The sequence below is a fragment of the Orycteropus afer genome, unplaced genomic scaffold (assembly GCF_000298275.1).
Source record: "Orycteropus afer afer isolate SDZICR_OR568_19922 unplaced genomic scaffold, OryAfe1.0 scaffold00330, whole genome shotgun sequence".
Taxonomy (NCBI): domain Eukaryota; kingdom Metazoa; phylum Chordata; class Mammalia; order Tubulidentata; family Orycteropodidae; genus Orycteropus; species Orycteropus afer.
The window spans coordinates 3386785-3401465 of NW_006921917.1; the positions used below are offsets into that span (position 1 = coordinate 3386785).

Here is a 14681-nt window from a genome sequence, read left to right on the forward strand (position 1 = left end):
CAAGGCCTCTGTCACAGCCTCAGGCAATCTCCTGAAAGAGAATAGGCCCCAGCTGTATTTCAAACCTCAACCTCAAGGTCACTTCCAAACTCACATCCAAACCAACATGTCACCTCAACCTAGATTTGACTTTTATCACCAGCCTCTACAAGCACCACAAGCACCAGCCCCAACCTCACCCCTAAAAACAATCTAAACCCAGCCCAGGTCCGGCTCCAGTCCTGGGCCCATCATGGTGAAGGACTTTCAAGACATCCAGCAGCTGGACTCTGAGGAAAATGACCACCAGCTGGGTAGAAGTGAGGGGCCAGGCCCTTGTGGGCAGAATCCCAGAAGAGAAGATCCGTTTTGGAAAGGCAAGTGTCTGGGGCTTCATGCCACCTCTGCCTCTGCTCCCCATGGTGCTCTGCTCTCTGAAGTCTTGGTCATAGTGACTCTGTGAACAGGGACTGAGTGTCTCGGGTGTGACGTGCCTGAGGCCTCTACTTGCCCCAACCCCACCTTCCACTTCAGCCCAGGACCCCAGGAAAGGGTGTGTGCTCAGAGGTGTGGTAACAACTGGAAGCTGAGATGGTTTTCTCTCCCTCTTCCTTCCATGTGTGCTGTGTGTGTGTGTGTGCAAAGATGCCGAGTAAGAAAGAAGTGTATGTGTTGGGGATGAATGGGCACAGAGAGATCCTGGAAGATTCCTGGCCCCTCTCCCCCTCTTTTCTCTAACAAATCTTGACTGAAGGTCTGAGTGTCTGGGCAAAGGTTTCACGGTGAGAGAGGCCTGAGTAGTTCTAGAGAGAAGGGCAGGAGCCAGCAGAGTGACGGGGGTGGGGGTGAGTGTCAGGGCTTGTGGATGCTGGTAATGGATCAAGGTTCTATGGAGGCAGGAGGGGGATTGGTTAACTTGGGCTGGGAAGAGGCTGCCAAACTCAGGCAGGGCTGGTGCTACTGCAGGTGTGGGTGGGAGCTAGGGAGGGCAGGAGGGTGAGGTGTTTCCACCCATGGTCTGTCCTCTTCCTGTGTAGTGGGCTATCAGATCTTCCCACCAGGCAGTAGCCTCCACAGGGAAAAGACCATGCCTGTCTTGCTCTGCTCTCCATCCCCAGTGCCCACATGATGTCTGGTACCTAGTAAACATTCAAAAATAATTTTGGATATTGTTGACTCTTCTGTGGGTGAGAAGATTCAGAGATTGAGCAGGAAGCTTAATGAGAGTCCAGAGGCCTTGGATTTAATGGGAGAGGGATCTCACCTAAGAGGATGGATGGACAACACTGAGTGGCAAGTCAAGGTGGTGCAACTGGTTAGTGCATTTCTCTCCAGTAGCCTCTGTGCCTGGGAGGGGTGCAGTCACCATGTTAAACCAATAAACCAGTTGCTGTCCAGTTGATTCTGACTCATGGTGACTCCATAGAGTTTACAATGGTTGATTTTCTGGAAATAGATCATCAGCCCTTTATCCTGAGGTATCCCTGAGTGGACTTGAACCTGCAACCTTTCAGTCAGCAGCTGAGTTGGTTAACTGTTTGTACTACCAAGGAAGGAGCTCTGGTAGTGTAGTGCCTAAGACACTTGACTGCTAACCAGAAGTCTGGTGGTTCAAACCCACCAGCTACTCCTTGGAAGGAAGGTTGGGCAATCTACTTCCATAGTGATACTGCCTCGGAAACCCAAGGAGGGGTTGCTATGAGTCGAGTCTGACTCAACGGCACATGACAGCAACAGTGACACACTACCAAGGAGACTCCATCATCATGCTAGCTGACATTTATCAACTGCTTACCAGTATCATATTCCAATCTTCCAGGCACTTTGCATATTCATAAAGCTTACTGCCATAGAGTCAATGCTGACTCATAGTGAGCCTATGGGACAGAGTAGAACTGCCTCATAGAGTTTCCAAGGCTGTAAATCTTTACGAGACTGCCTCATCTTTCTCCTGTTGAGCAGTTGGTGGGTTTGAACTGCCGACCTTTTGGTTAACAGCTGAATGCTTTGACCACTGTACGACTTTTGCAAGTTTCCGTCACATTTGGAAATAATTTGGCTATGGTTCTTCAAATATTTTTCTCTCTCTTTGGAAACTCCAATTACTGCAAGTAGTCCATAACTCACTGATGCTGTCACCATTTTTGGATTTTTTTTCTCTCTCTCGAGATTTTAGTCTTCAGGCACGTTCATGCCCATCCCAGCACTTTTCCTTTCTATTTATTTATTTATGCAATGTTTCCTCCCACTTTTCCTTCCTAAAAGGGGGGTGTCTTAGTTATTTAGGGTTATTGTAACAGAAGTACCACAAGTGGGTGGCTTTAACAAACAGAAATTATTATTTTTTTTTTTCACAGTTTAGGAGGCTCGAAGTCCAAATTCAGGGTGCTGGCTCTAGGGAAAGCTTTCCCTCTCTGACAGCTCTTCAGGAAGGCCCTTGTCTCTTCTGAGCTTCTGGGTAATCTTCAGGTGGCCTGCCATCTCTCTTCCTCCATTTCTGCTTCTTTCCTTTTTCTTTTTCCTTTACATCTCAGAAGAGAGCAACTCAGGGCACACCCTACACTAATCCTGCCTCACGAACATAACAAAAACAAGTCATTCCCAAATAGGATTATAACTGAAAGCATAGAAGTTGGGATTTACAACACATACTGTGGGAAGACACAATTCAATCCACAACACTCCACCCTTTGACCATGGAAAATTCATGTCCTTGCCACATGAAAACACATCACCTCATCATATCATCCTGAAGTCTTACATTCACTCCAAGTCCAAAATTTAGTATTCTGAATCTTTTGAATCAAATATGGGTGGGACTTTAAGCATATTTCTTGGACAAAGTTCCTATCCATCTGTAAACCTGTGACATCTAGACTACAAGATATACGGCAGCCATTTCCATTATTATTGCTATGACTTTAAGCTAACTATTTTTTTCTTACACATATCTAATTTGCAATATTGCTACCCAGTGTATTTTTCATTTCAGACATTGGAGTTTTCATCTCTGAACATTCAATTTGGTACATTTAATATCTTCCATGTCTCTACTAAACATTTTTTTAAAAATAACATTTTATTCCATTTTTGATGAAAGTTTACACAGCAAGTTAGGTTCCCATTTGACAATATCTACACTAATTGTTCAGTGACATTAGTTACACTTATCACAGTGTGTCAACATCCACTTTCACTGTGTTCTATTTGTTCCCTTTCCAGTCCTCTAGTTTCCCTGCCCCCTTATCCTTTCATCTTTGCTTTTGAGAAATTGTTGACCTTTTGGTCTCACACTGTTGGTTTTTAAGTAGGGCACTGATTTTATAGCTAATAGCCTTTATTTGTGTGCTACTTTGCCATTTTGCTAAAAGGTGATAGACTTAGGTCTAGGTTTAAAAAGTGTCTCATGGTGATAATCTCAGAGGTTTCTCTGTTCTCTACTGTTCCAGTTTGTGTAGATTTTTTTTTTTTCCAAATAAGAGTTTGAGTTCTGCTCCATATTTTTTTTCTCCATTCTATCCTGAACCAATTATTGTCATCCTGGTCAGAATAGTAGGTGGTAGCTGTGGTAAGTGGTGGTAGGCAGCCACCATCTAGTTCTTCTGGTTTCAAGGTAGATGGTGTGTGGCTCTTGTAGCCTTGTTTATTCTCTGTATTTTTGGTTACTTACTTACTGTTTGTGTCTGATGAGTCAATACCTGTAGCTGTACTTAACTTTTTGAACATTTGGAATATAGGTATAACATCTGCTCTGATGTTCTTGTCTGTTAATTCTAATATTTGTATCAGTTTTGGATCCATTTTTATTGATTTATTCATCTCCACATATGAGTTGCATTTTCCTGTTTCTTTGAACGTCTGGTAATCTTTGATCGGATGCCAGACATTGTGTTTTTTATTCTGTTGGCTGCTGGGCATTTTTTTATTCCTCCAAATATTCTTGAGCTTTGTTCTGAGATGTACTTAAGTTATTGGAATCAGGTGGATCCTTTTGGGTCTTGCTTTTTATGGATTTGTTAGATGGTCTAGAGCAGTGCTCGGTCTATGGCTAATTTTAAGGTCTGCTACTGACTTCTTGGAATACTTTACCTAAAGCCCTGAGGATTATGAGTTTTTCCAGTCTGGTCGGTGGAAATTAGCACTATTCCTGGCTCCGTATGATTGCCAGACAGATTTTTTTTTTCTTGGTCTAAAGTAATTTATTTACATGTAGCACTCAGTACTCAGCTGATTGCTAGAGTTCTCTCTCTGTAGCTTTCTCTCTTGTGCTCTGTCCTATGAATTCTAGCCATGATAGTCTTCCCAGACTCTCAGCTCTGTCTCTTTAACCCAGGGAGTCTACTAGGATTTACCTGAATCCCCTCTCCCTGACCCATGACCTGAAAACTTCCTCCAAGCAGTGAGCTGAGGCAACCATAGGGCCCACCTTGTTTATTTCCCAGTTCTCAGAAATCGTCGCCCTTTGTTGACTAACATCCAGTGTCTTTTTTAAACAAAACAAAACAAACAAACCCCAACTGTTTATTGTGATTTGGGTGGAAATTTAGAGAGCAAATTGGTTTTCATTTCAACAACTCATACACATTTTATTTTCATGACATCAATGGCAATCCCCACAAAGTAAAAGCATGCTTCCCACTTCCCTGTGTTCACTATTTCCATTCATCCTTCTTTCCTATTCCTACCTGTCTTCTGAGCTTCATCCCTGGGAAAATGCTGCCCCTTTGATCAAAAGGCTAATCAAAATGGCCAATGGCTCTAAGGGTTGAGTACCTCCCTGGTATTACCATTACTTTATAGGTCTGTCCATTGTTTAGCTGAAAAGTGATGTATGTGGGTGATTTCAGTTTTATGCTTGAAGGGTGTCTAAAGACCATAGTTTCACCAGTCTCTATAAGACCAATAGGCCTAGTCTTTTTTTTTTTTTTTTTAATGATTTTGAGTTTTGTTCCATAATTTTCTCCCATTCTATTCAAGATCTCCTATTTCGGAGTGTTTGGCAGTGGTAGCTGGGCATCATCTCAGGATCATGGAGGCTGGGGTCCATGTGGTCCATTAGACCTTTGGACGAACTGTTTCTACACATCTTTGATATTCTTCACTCTGCTTTGGATGAGTAGAGAGCAATAGTTGCATCTTAAATGGTTGCTCACAAGATTTTAAGACCTCAGTCGCTACTCACCAAAGTAGGATATAGAACATTGTTTTTGTGGACTATAACATCCAGTGTCTTGACAGCTGTTGTTTCTTATGTTTGTCTACTTTTGTTTTAGTTGTTGTAGATGGGAGAGTAAGTCTGGTTCCTGTTTATCCAGGATAGGCCCTTTCTTTTACTTTCAAACTTATTAAGTTACTTATTTTACATGTTTTAACTCATTTAGTTCTCAGAACAACCAATGAGGTAAGTACTTTCATTGGCCCCTTTTTCCACATGAGAAAATTGAGGCATCAAGAAACTGAATGACTTGTTCACGGTCTCAGAGCTAGTTAACACCACATGGGAATACACCTGTGGGCTGTCTGGTTTCAGGGTAGAAAAACAAAGGTCTATTGCTGGGGTAACCCAGAACTGGGTGTTTACAGGTCAAACTGGGCAGACAGACAAGGGCCCACGGAGTGGACCGGACTGGAGAGAGAAGTCAGGGCCTTAGCCATGAAGTCCTGCCTAGATAGGGAAAACTGTGGTTGGGAGGAGCTGTTGGTGGGTGAATTGCAAGTGAGGGGTGGGAGTGAGATGTGCCCATAGTGGGCAGTCAGGGCATCAGAAGTGAGGCCTCTGGGGTCAAGACGGGGTCCTAGGTGGAGTTGAAGTGGAGGTGGGTGACAACAATTGGAGTGAGGAGGTCAAGGTTATTGTTGGCTGGTTTCAGTGATGATGTCCAACCCAGGATAGTGGCAGGATATGAACTTTGGAGGAAGATTCTGGGTCTCTGTCTCACCTCAGTCAGGCTGTGGGAGTATGATACTTGATGAAGAGCGAGAAGTCTACAGAATCTAGATCTGAGGTGGAAAAGAGGAAGTGTTTTGTTTGTAGGTGGATGGTGCAAATGCAGGAGTTCAGGGCCAAGAGTACAGCAGGAGTGGTGAGGCAGCGCTGTGTGTGATGATGTGGGTGTGAGTGTGTGTGTGTGAATGTGTGTGTTAGGGTGTGTGTGTGAGACAGTATGAATGTGTGCAAAGATATATGTGTGAGTGTGTGTGAGAGAATGTGTTAATGTAGGTGTGCATGAGAACATAAGAATGTATATTAATAAGTGTGTGTTTGTGTTTTTGTGTGATAGTATAAAAATGTGTGTATGAGTGTATATGAATGTGTGTGAATATATGTGTGTGTATGGTCAGGGTTCAGTCTGATCAAGGGGAGGAAGAGGTTTCTGCATGATGGCTGAGGGTTAAAGGGAGTGTTTGCACTGGAACTAGGGTTGCCAGGGCAGCAAGGGCAGGGGGAGATGGAGAGAGGAGGCTTTGAGTGGTGGGGGATGATGATGAAGATGGAGTCTTGGAGGTGTCCCTTGGGGAGTGGTCCATGGTGAAATGATCTAGACTCGAGGATCCCAGTGGACTGTGGGGAGGAGGAATTGTTCCAGTCCTGGACTTGTTGGAGGGTCCCAGGCATGGAGTCTAAGAGGAACGCAAGGCCAGCCTCTGGGGACCTCAGCCAAAGGGACAAAAGAGCAGAGATCAAGAAGGTCAGAGGTGATCTGAAGCCCCTCTGCAGGAGAGGAAACCCACTCATAGACCTTGTTTCTCAGGATGTGTCCTTAAGGACCAGATCTGTCCCCTAGCCACCTCTGTGTACCCCTGTTTCAGAGCTCCAAAAGTGGGGCTTTTTTCTTTCTTTCTTCTTTTGGCTTTAACAAACAGAAATTTATTTTCTCACAGTTTGGTAGGCTAGAAGTCCAAATTCAGGGTGCCAGTTAGAGGGGAAGGTTTTCTGTCTCTGTTGGTTCTGTGGGAAGATCCTTATCTCTTCAACTTCTGATTCCTGGTTCCTTGGAGATCTCCATATGTTCTTGGCATCTGTCTTACCCATCTCTACTTCCACTCACTTGTTTAATCTCTTTTATATTTCAAAAGAGATTGACTTAAGACACCCCCTCCCCAAGAATGGGGCTTTGCACACAGGGCACGTGGATGTCCGTGTGCCCACTGACTCCCCCAACATCCTTCCCCTCCCTCAAGACTCCTTCCTCCTACCCCAGGTCATACTTCCTTAGATTTCTGTTCTCTGTATGCTTCTGTTATGCTTCACTCTCTAACTTCCTTGTCCTTTGGACACCCCTTCCTTTTCCTGACACCCCTTTTCCTGCAGGGCCACCTCCCCCTCAGCCCTTCCTGTGGCGTCTTTGCTCCAGGCGCTGCCTCAGCCTGCTTGCCCTGGCCTTCAACATTTTGCTGCTTCTGGTCATCTGCGTGATTGGGTCCAAAAGTGAGTATTACTGTGGGGGAACTGATGAAGGCAAAGATGGGACAATGTGAAAGCAATAAGAACCATGACAGGGAAAGAGATGAAGGTTAGGGGCTGTGATGGGGCAATGATGTTGGAAGGAATAATGGAAGAAAGTGACTGGACAAGGGTGGAGGGCAATGACAGGGAAAGCAATGGGGGGCGGTGATGAGGGTGGTTATGGGGCAGTGATGGGGGCCAAGATGGGGAGATGATGAGGTGAATGATGGAGGGGGCAGTGGTGGTCCAGTGGTAGAATTCTCACCCTGCTGAATTCCAGGTTTGATTCTTGGCCAACGCATCTCTCGTGCAGCCACCACCTGTCTGTCTGTGGAGGCTAGCATGTTGCTATGATGCTGAATAGGTTTCAGTAGAGCTTCCAGACTATGATAGACTAGGAAGAAAAGCCTGGCAATCTACTGCTGAAAATTAACCAATGAAAACCCTATGGACCACAACAGTCCCATCCCACGGTACATGGGGTCACCATGAGTCAGCGGTTGACTTGATGGCAGCTAACAATAATAGTGATGAAGGCAGTGAGGCGTGGTGAGGGGGACAGTTGCATAGGCAGTGGCAGGACTGTCATAGGGACACAGCCCCCTCCACCTTGTCCTGTTCCCCCTGTCTCTTGACAAGGCACCCAGATGCAAAGGGAGCTGCGGGCTCTGAAAGAAACTTTCAACAACTTTTCATCAAGCACCCTGCTGGAGATCCAGGCTCTCAGCTCCCATGGTGAGTGGGACAGGGGATGGGTTAGGTGGTTCAGGTGCTAATTTATCCACACAGACCTACTGGGTGTAGTGTAGATGCCTAGCTCAGGGTCTGTAAATGAGGCGAGTTCAGGGTGCTGGGCTTGCAGACTGGGACAACCTGGCCTGAGATGCAGGGTGAGGCTCCCAGGAATGCAGATTCCTGAGTTGTGGGGTCTTGGAGGGTGAGTAGAAGTTGGGAAGGTGAAGAAGATGGAGGTTAAGTGCCAGGTAGATAGAACAGAATCTTCTATGGCCAAGGGTACAAAAAACCACTACCTATGTTGTGAGCTTTCAATTCTGATGTGGCTGGAGCTGATAACTGATGGGGTGAGTGGTGGGCCAGGGAGGCATGTAGGGGCCAGGTTGTGCAAGAAAGCCATGTTAATTGAGGCTTTATTTAGAGAAAATAAGGGTCCATTGGAAGGACTTAAGCAGGGGAGTGAGCAGATTAGGTTCGTGCTTCATAAAAATCACGTTGGCCATGTAGAGAGAATAGATTGAGTCACGGAAGCCAGGGGGTAGATCCTTGAAACGGGCCAGGAAAAGGTGATAGTGGCCAAGACAGGTGCCACATAAGCAGTGAAGATGGAGGGATGTTAAGGAAGCAGAATTGAGGGAAAAGAATTAGCTTTTCTCTCTTCCAGGAGGCAATGCAAGTGATAGGACAACATTTCTGGAAGCCAAGCTGGAGAAACAGAATCAGGACCTGAAATCAGGTCAGCCACGTCTCCCTGGATTGTGTGTGTGTGTGTGTGTGTGCGTCCCCAGTCAAAGGCTGGCCTCCTGTGCCTGGTCCTGGTCGGTGGGACCCCACACTGTGTCTGTCCACATCGTTGTCTGTCCTTGTGTCCTCCTAGATCATGCCAGCTTGCTCCTTCACCTGAAGCATTTCCCAGTTGATCTGCGCATCCTGGCGTGTCAGACGGCGTACATCAAGAGCAATGGTAGGGGTGGGGAGTCACCAGTACCTGTGACCTGCCCTCTCTGCAGGGTCTCATGGCCTCTGCCCCCTCTTCCTCAGGCACAGAATGCTGCCCTATCAACTGGATGGAGCACGAAGGCAGCTGCTACTGGTTTTCTCGCACTGGAATGACCTGGTCTGAGGCTGACAAGTACTGCCAGCTGGAGAATGCCCATCTGGTCGTCGTCAACTCCAAGAAGGAGGAGGTGAGCCCATAGCCTTCCCAACCCAAACCAGAAACTAAACCTGTTGCCATTGAATCAATTCTGACTCAGGAGGCCTCCTGTGTTACAGAGCAGAACTGCTCCGTAGGGTTTTCTTGGCTGTAATCTTTACAGAAGCAGATTGCCAGGCATTTCTTCCACGATGCCACTGGGTAGGCTCAAAATGGCAGGTTCATAGCCAATTGCAAACCGCTTGTGCCAAAAGAAGGAGGAAACCCTTGGGAAAGCAGACTCTGGGAGGCTGGGTCAGGCTTGCCTTTTAAACTTTACTTAAGGAAGGGTCCGGAAGTAGAAGTCTGGTGAAGCTCTGGCGGATTCATAGTGGAGCAGCCACTGATTCCAAGAGGTGGGAGATTGCAGCCAGAAGCTCTGGCAAAGGGACAGGCCAGGTGACCAGGTGACGAGGAGCAGGCCAAGGAAACAGAACTTGAGACAGGATGAACAGGAAAAGTCCAGGACTTGGATAGAGAGCAAAGTTGAGGAGCTGAGAGTTCCTTTCTGACATGAGCTCACCTTATGATGTGGTGGTTAGCTGCGTGAAAGGAGCAGGGTGGGCCAGGATTCCCAGTGAAATGCTTGCAGTGAGCTCCTGGGTCCTTACACAGTCCCCTCTCTCTTCACTTCCCACTGCTGCCACCAGATCACAGCCCCAAACACCAGTGTTCACGGGCAAGAACCAGCCCATCAGCACAGGTGAGATGGTTTTGAAAAAGGAAGATAATGGTAACATCTATTGAGTATATACCACGTACCAGACACTTCCACATATTTACTTATTTAATGCTCACAGCAATTCTAGATGGTTGGTGTTGTTACGTGCCGTCCAGTTGTCTCCGACTCATAGCGACCCTGTGCACAGCAGCACGAAACACTGCCCGGTCCTGTGCCAGCCTCGCAATCCCTGCTATACCTGAGCCCATCGTTGCAGCCACTATGTCTATTCATCTCGTTGAGGGCCTTCCCCTTTTTCCCTGACCCTTCACTTTATCAAGCATGATATCCTTCTCCAGGGAATGGTTCCTGAAACACTGTCTGATATTCTAGATGGTACCAAAAAACAAACAAACTCACTGCCATTGAGTCGATGCGACCCACAGCAACCTGTCCTCGGGTTTCTGAGATCAGCATTCATATTATCTTTGCTTTGTTGTTGTTGTTAGTTGTCTGGAGTCCTGGTAACTCTATGTGTTACGGAATAGAACTGCTGCATAGGGTTTTCTCGGCTATAATCCTGCTGGAAACAGATTGCCTCCGCTTTTCTCCCTCGGAGCCACTGGGTGGGTTTGAACTGTCAACTTTTAGGTTAGCAGTTGAGTGCCAACCATTTGCACCACCCAGGGATCTTACCCCTCCTTTAAAAAAACAAAACCAAACCCACTGCCATGGACCTGATTCCAACTCATAGCAACCCCATAGGACAGAGTAGAACTGCCTCATAAGGCTTCCAAGACTATAAATCTTTACAGAAGCAACTGCCTCATGGAGCGGCTCTCTCAAGGAGCGGCTAGCGGGTTCAAACTGTCAAACTTTTGGTTAGCTGCCAAATGCTTTAATCACTGTGCCACCAGAACTCCTTTATCCCTACTTTAAAAAAAAAACAAACTCACTGCCGTCGAGTCAGATCCGACTCATAGCAACCCCTCCTTGGGTTTCCGAGGTAGTATCACTACGGAAATAGATTGCCCAACAACCTCCCTTCCAAGGAGTGGCTGGTGGGTTTAAACTGCCAGGCTTCTTGTTAGCAGTCAGATGCCTTAGGCACTACCCCAATCCCTACTTTAGAGATGAGGAGTTTAGGGAGCAGAGAGGTTAAGTAACTTGCTATGCAGCTGGTAAGTCATGGTGGAGCCAGACTTCAGATCTATCCCACTACTTGCTGCCTCAGAACTATGGAGGGTATGAGGGCTTTATTATATATTAACTTATAACTATTATAATGGCACAGTAATTTATCATGTGATATGAAGGTCAGAGTCTACTCATCAGCTGTTTAGTATGCATCAGTCTTTGGCAGAGGGATTTGTTGTTAAGTCAGCTCCTCCTCATTACGACTTTATGGACAATGGAAAAGAATGTTGCCTGGTCCCACACCATCTTCTTGAATATCAGTAGGTTTGAGTCCATTGTTATAGCGATTGCGTAGTACCTTACAACCTAGGAAGCTAATCTCCCAGCACTATATTGGACAATGATCTGTTGTGATCCGTAAGGTTTTCACCAGCTAATTTTGGAAACAGATTGCCAAAATTTTCTTCCTAATTTGTCTTAGTCTTGAAGCTCTGCTGAAATGTGTCCACAAGGGGTGACCCTACTGGTGTCTGAAATACCAGTGGTATAGCTTCCAGCATCGTTGCAACATGCAAGCCACCACAGTGCGACAAACCAACAGACAGTGATGAAGTAGTGTATCATATATATAACATATTTTGATTTTATTTATAAAGTTGAAACTGCCAGTAGTCAATCAATTTTGACCTGTAAAAATGTCAATTTCATGCAGTTCAACCTAACATTTTGATGGTCTGTAATTCGGCCCACAACACGTTCATGACTGCTACGGCTTCACGGCAGATAGTGCTTTCATTATTAAAGATTGAATGCCTGTCTAGTACTTTTTGCCTTGAACTCATCCTTATCTGATATAAATAGCATGGGCCTTGTTTTCTTTGCAGTTGCATTGGCTTGGTCTATGTCTGTCCATCCTTTTGTTCCCAATCTTCTTGAGTCTCTTTACTGTACATTAATGATTCTCAGCTTTGGCTGCATTCATTGGAATCTCTTGTGGAGTTTAAAAATACTGACACCTGGATCTCTCTCTCCCACAAAGATTCTGGTATAATTCGTCTTGGGTCCGTCCTGAGCATTGGGATTTTGTGAAAATTCCCCCAAGCAATGCTGTTGTGTAGCTAAGCTGGGGGTAATTTTCCTATAGATTGTGTATAAGTTTTGTTTTTGATGTAAAAAAAAAAAATCTAGTAAGAATCTTTTTTCAGTAGAGATATTTAATCTTGATCTTACTTCCTTTTCTATTTTATATGTGTCTTTGTTTTTTTTTTCTGATTCACTATTGAGATGTGTTTTTTTTTTCCCCCTATGGTATTTTGGAATTTTATAAATAAATAAAAGTTTATTTTTGTTATGCTAGTGAGTACTTTTTAATAACTTTTACATGATTACATCATAACTTTAAGTGATATGCTGAAACTTATTGGCTTTAAAAATTAACACTGTATCTAGCTTTCCACCTTAGAAATAAAGAAACCAGGGTGCTTATTCTTCTTCCTATAGGGCCTAAGACACTTGACTGCTAACCAGGAGGCTGGCGGTTCAAACCCATCAGCCACTCCTAAGAAGGCAGGTTGGGCAATCTACTTCCATAGTGATACCACCTTGGAAACCCAAGGAGGGGTCGCTATGAGTCGGATCCAACTTGACAGCAGTGAGTTTGTTTTTGTTTTATATACATACCTTTCTTTTCTGTCCTAGATTCCTTAGATATTTTGCCTGAATAGTTGGAGGGGGTCTTTTCTCTTTGAATTTCATTAACCTTATCCAGATATAGGTGTTGCATATTCTGTACTTATTTATTTATTATTGATTGATTGTTTGATTGATTGTCCAGGAGAGTCCTTTCAGTATGTAAAGTCAGGTCTTCTAACATGTTAGAAGATTTTCTTCTGTCATTTCTTTGGATATTTTTTTCTTGTTCACTTCTGTTCTTTTCCTCTGAAGCATATCATCTGTTCTAGTTACCTGGTACCACTCTGACAGGAGATATACCATAAACGGGATGGCCTTAACAAACAAGAGTTTATTCTCTTATAGTTCGGGAGGCTAGAAGTCCAAGTTCAAAGTGCCAGGCTCTAGGGGCTGTGTGAAAGCCCCTCGACCTTGGGCTTCAGCTCCGCCTCCAGCTCCTGGCCCACTGAAGCTAGAGGCAATTCTTCACTCAGGCAGCTACTGGCTGCTGAGACTGACAAGCCCAAGGTCGACAAATAAAATGGTACAGTCCTGATGTTACCAAACCACACGGCAGGCCATTAATTTAAGTCCGTTGTAAGTCCCAAGATCAGCAGACCATGGCAGGCTGCTGAACAATGGCACGGCTACATGCAGGGTCCAAGCGTGCCATAAGCTAGAGACCATTCCCAAGGCTTCTCCTTATATATACAGGAAGTAGACTATATCCCTAGGGCAGCTACTCAGCTGCTCACAGTAGATTCCACCGTGGAGTTGATTACCAGTCTCATCATGGGGAGTACTACATCGAGCTGCCCAGCCACTCAACCAGGCCCAGCCCAGCTGACACACAGACTGAACCACCACACATGCACCTGTATCTCCACCGTCTGCCCTCCATCACCATCATCTTCTTGCTATTTAGTTTCATCTTTCTCCTTTCCCTCTGCATTCTGGGTGCTTTTCTCATGTCTGTTCTCTACGCCTCACACTTGGCTTTCTGCTGAGTTGCTGATTTCTTTTTAAGTATATCTCAAATTTTATCTTCTATTTCATTCCTTTATTTATCATTCTGTTGCCTTCGTTGATATTTTCTTTGAAATGTATCATTCATCTCCTCTTTAATTTTTGTTTTTGTGTGTGGTAAAAACATATCTAGAATTAGTCAGCTGGACTTAGTTGAGATGATTCATTCCAATTTTGTTGGCAACACTCAAAGCATCATAGCCAGGAGCCAGTCGAATATATATGTGCCTTCTTCCCTCCATCAGGCCTGATCAAGCTGCTGACCTTGGCCAAATCAGTGTCATAGAGCTTCTTCATAGCCTTGACAGGGACAATGAACACAAGAGTGTTGTTATTTTCGATCTTCTTCATGGCCACTTCAGTCAGTGGTCAGGGAGAACTTGATGATAGTACAGTGGTCAAGTTTGTTTCTCTTGGGGTGCTCTTCCGAGGATATTTGGGCTACCTTTGGAGCTGCAGTGTCTTGGGCCAGCAGAAGATGGGTGATGTGCGAATCTTCTCTCTCTCTTTCTTTTTTTTTTTGTGGCTGTGGATGCCTTTCAGTACTGTCTTCTTGGCCTTTGACACCTTTACTTTGGCTTCAGTTTGGAGAGTAGTAAGGGCTTCCTTCTTTGCTTTTGGCTCCATCTACATAAAAAAGCTCCTCTTTAATTTTTTTTTTTTTTTTTGAGGAAGTAAAGGAGTTGTTCTCCGGTAACCCTTTGTGTTCTGAAACAAGTCTCCTTTCCAAATTGTAGTTTTCACTTCTTTTTTTGATACTGCGTTTCTTCCTCCTCTTCCTTTTTTTTTTTTTTTTTTTTTGCATAAGTTCCATGCTGATTTTTCTCCCT

At 44.9% G+C, this 14681-nt stretch overlaps 1 protein-coding gene across 1 annotated transcript in view; it reads left to right on the top strand.

Annotated features, from left to right (window-relative positions):
- The first annotated feature begins 232 nt into the window (after positions 1 to 232).
- LOC103206836 (asialoglycoprotein receptor 2) overlaps positions 233 to 14681 on the top strand; it is a 21251-nt gene continuing 6802 nt past the window's right edge. The window contains exons 1-6 of the mRNA XM_007952357.1: positions 233 to 356; positions 7292 to 7408; positions 8066 to 8161; positions 8826 to 8897; positions 9039 to 9125; positions 9203 to 9348. Coding sequence (XP_007950548.1) covers positions 233 to 356; positions 7292 to 7408; positions 8066 to 8161; positions 8826 to 8897; positions 9039 to 9125; positions 9203 to 9348 — 642 coding nt within the window. The remainder of the gene's footprint in view (positions 357 to 7291; positions 7409 to 8065; positions 8162 to 8825; positions 8898 to 9038; positions 9126 to 9202; positions 9349 to 14681) is intronic.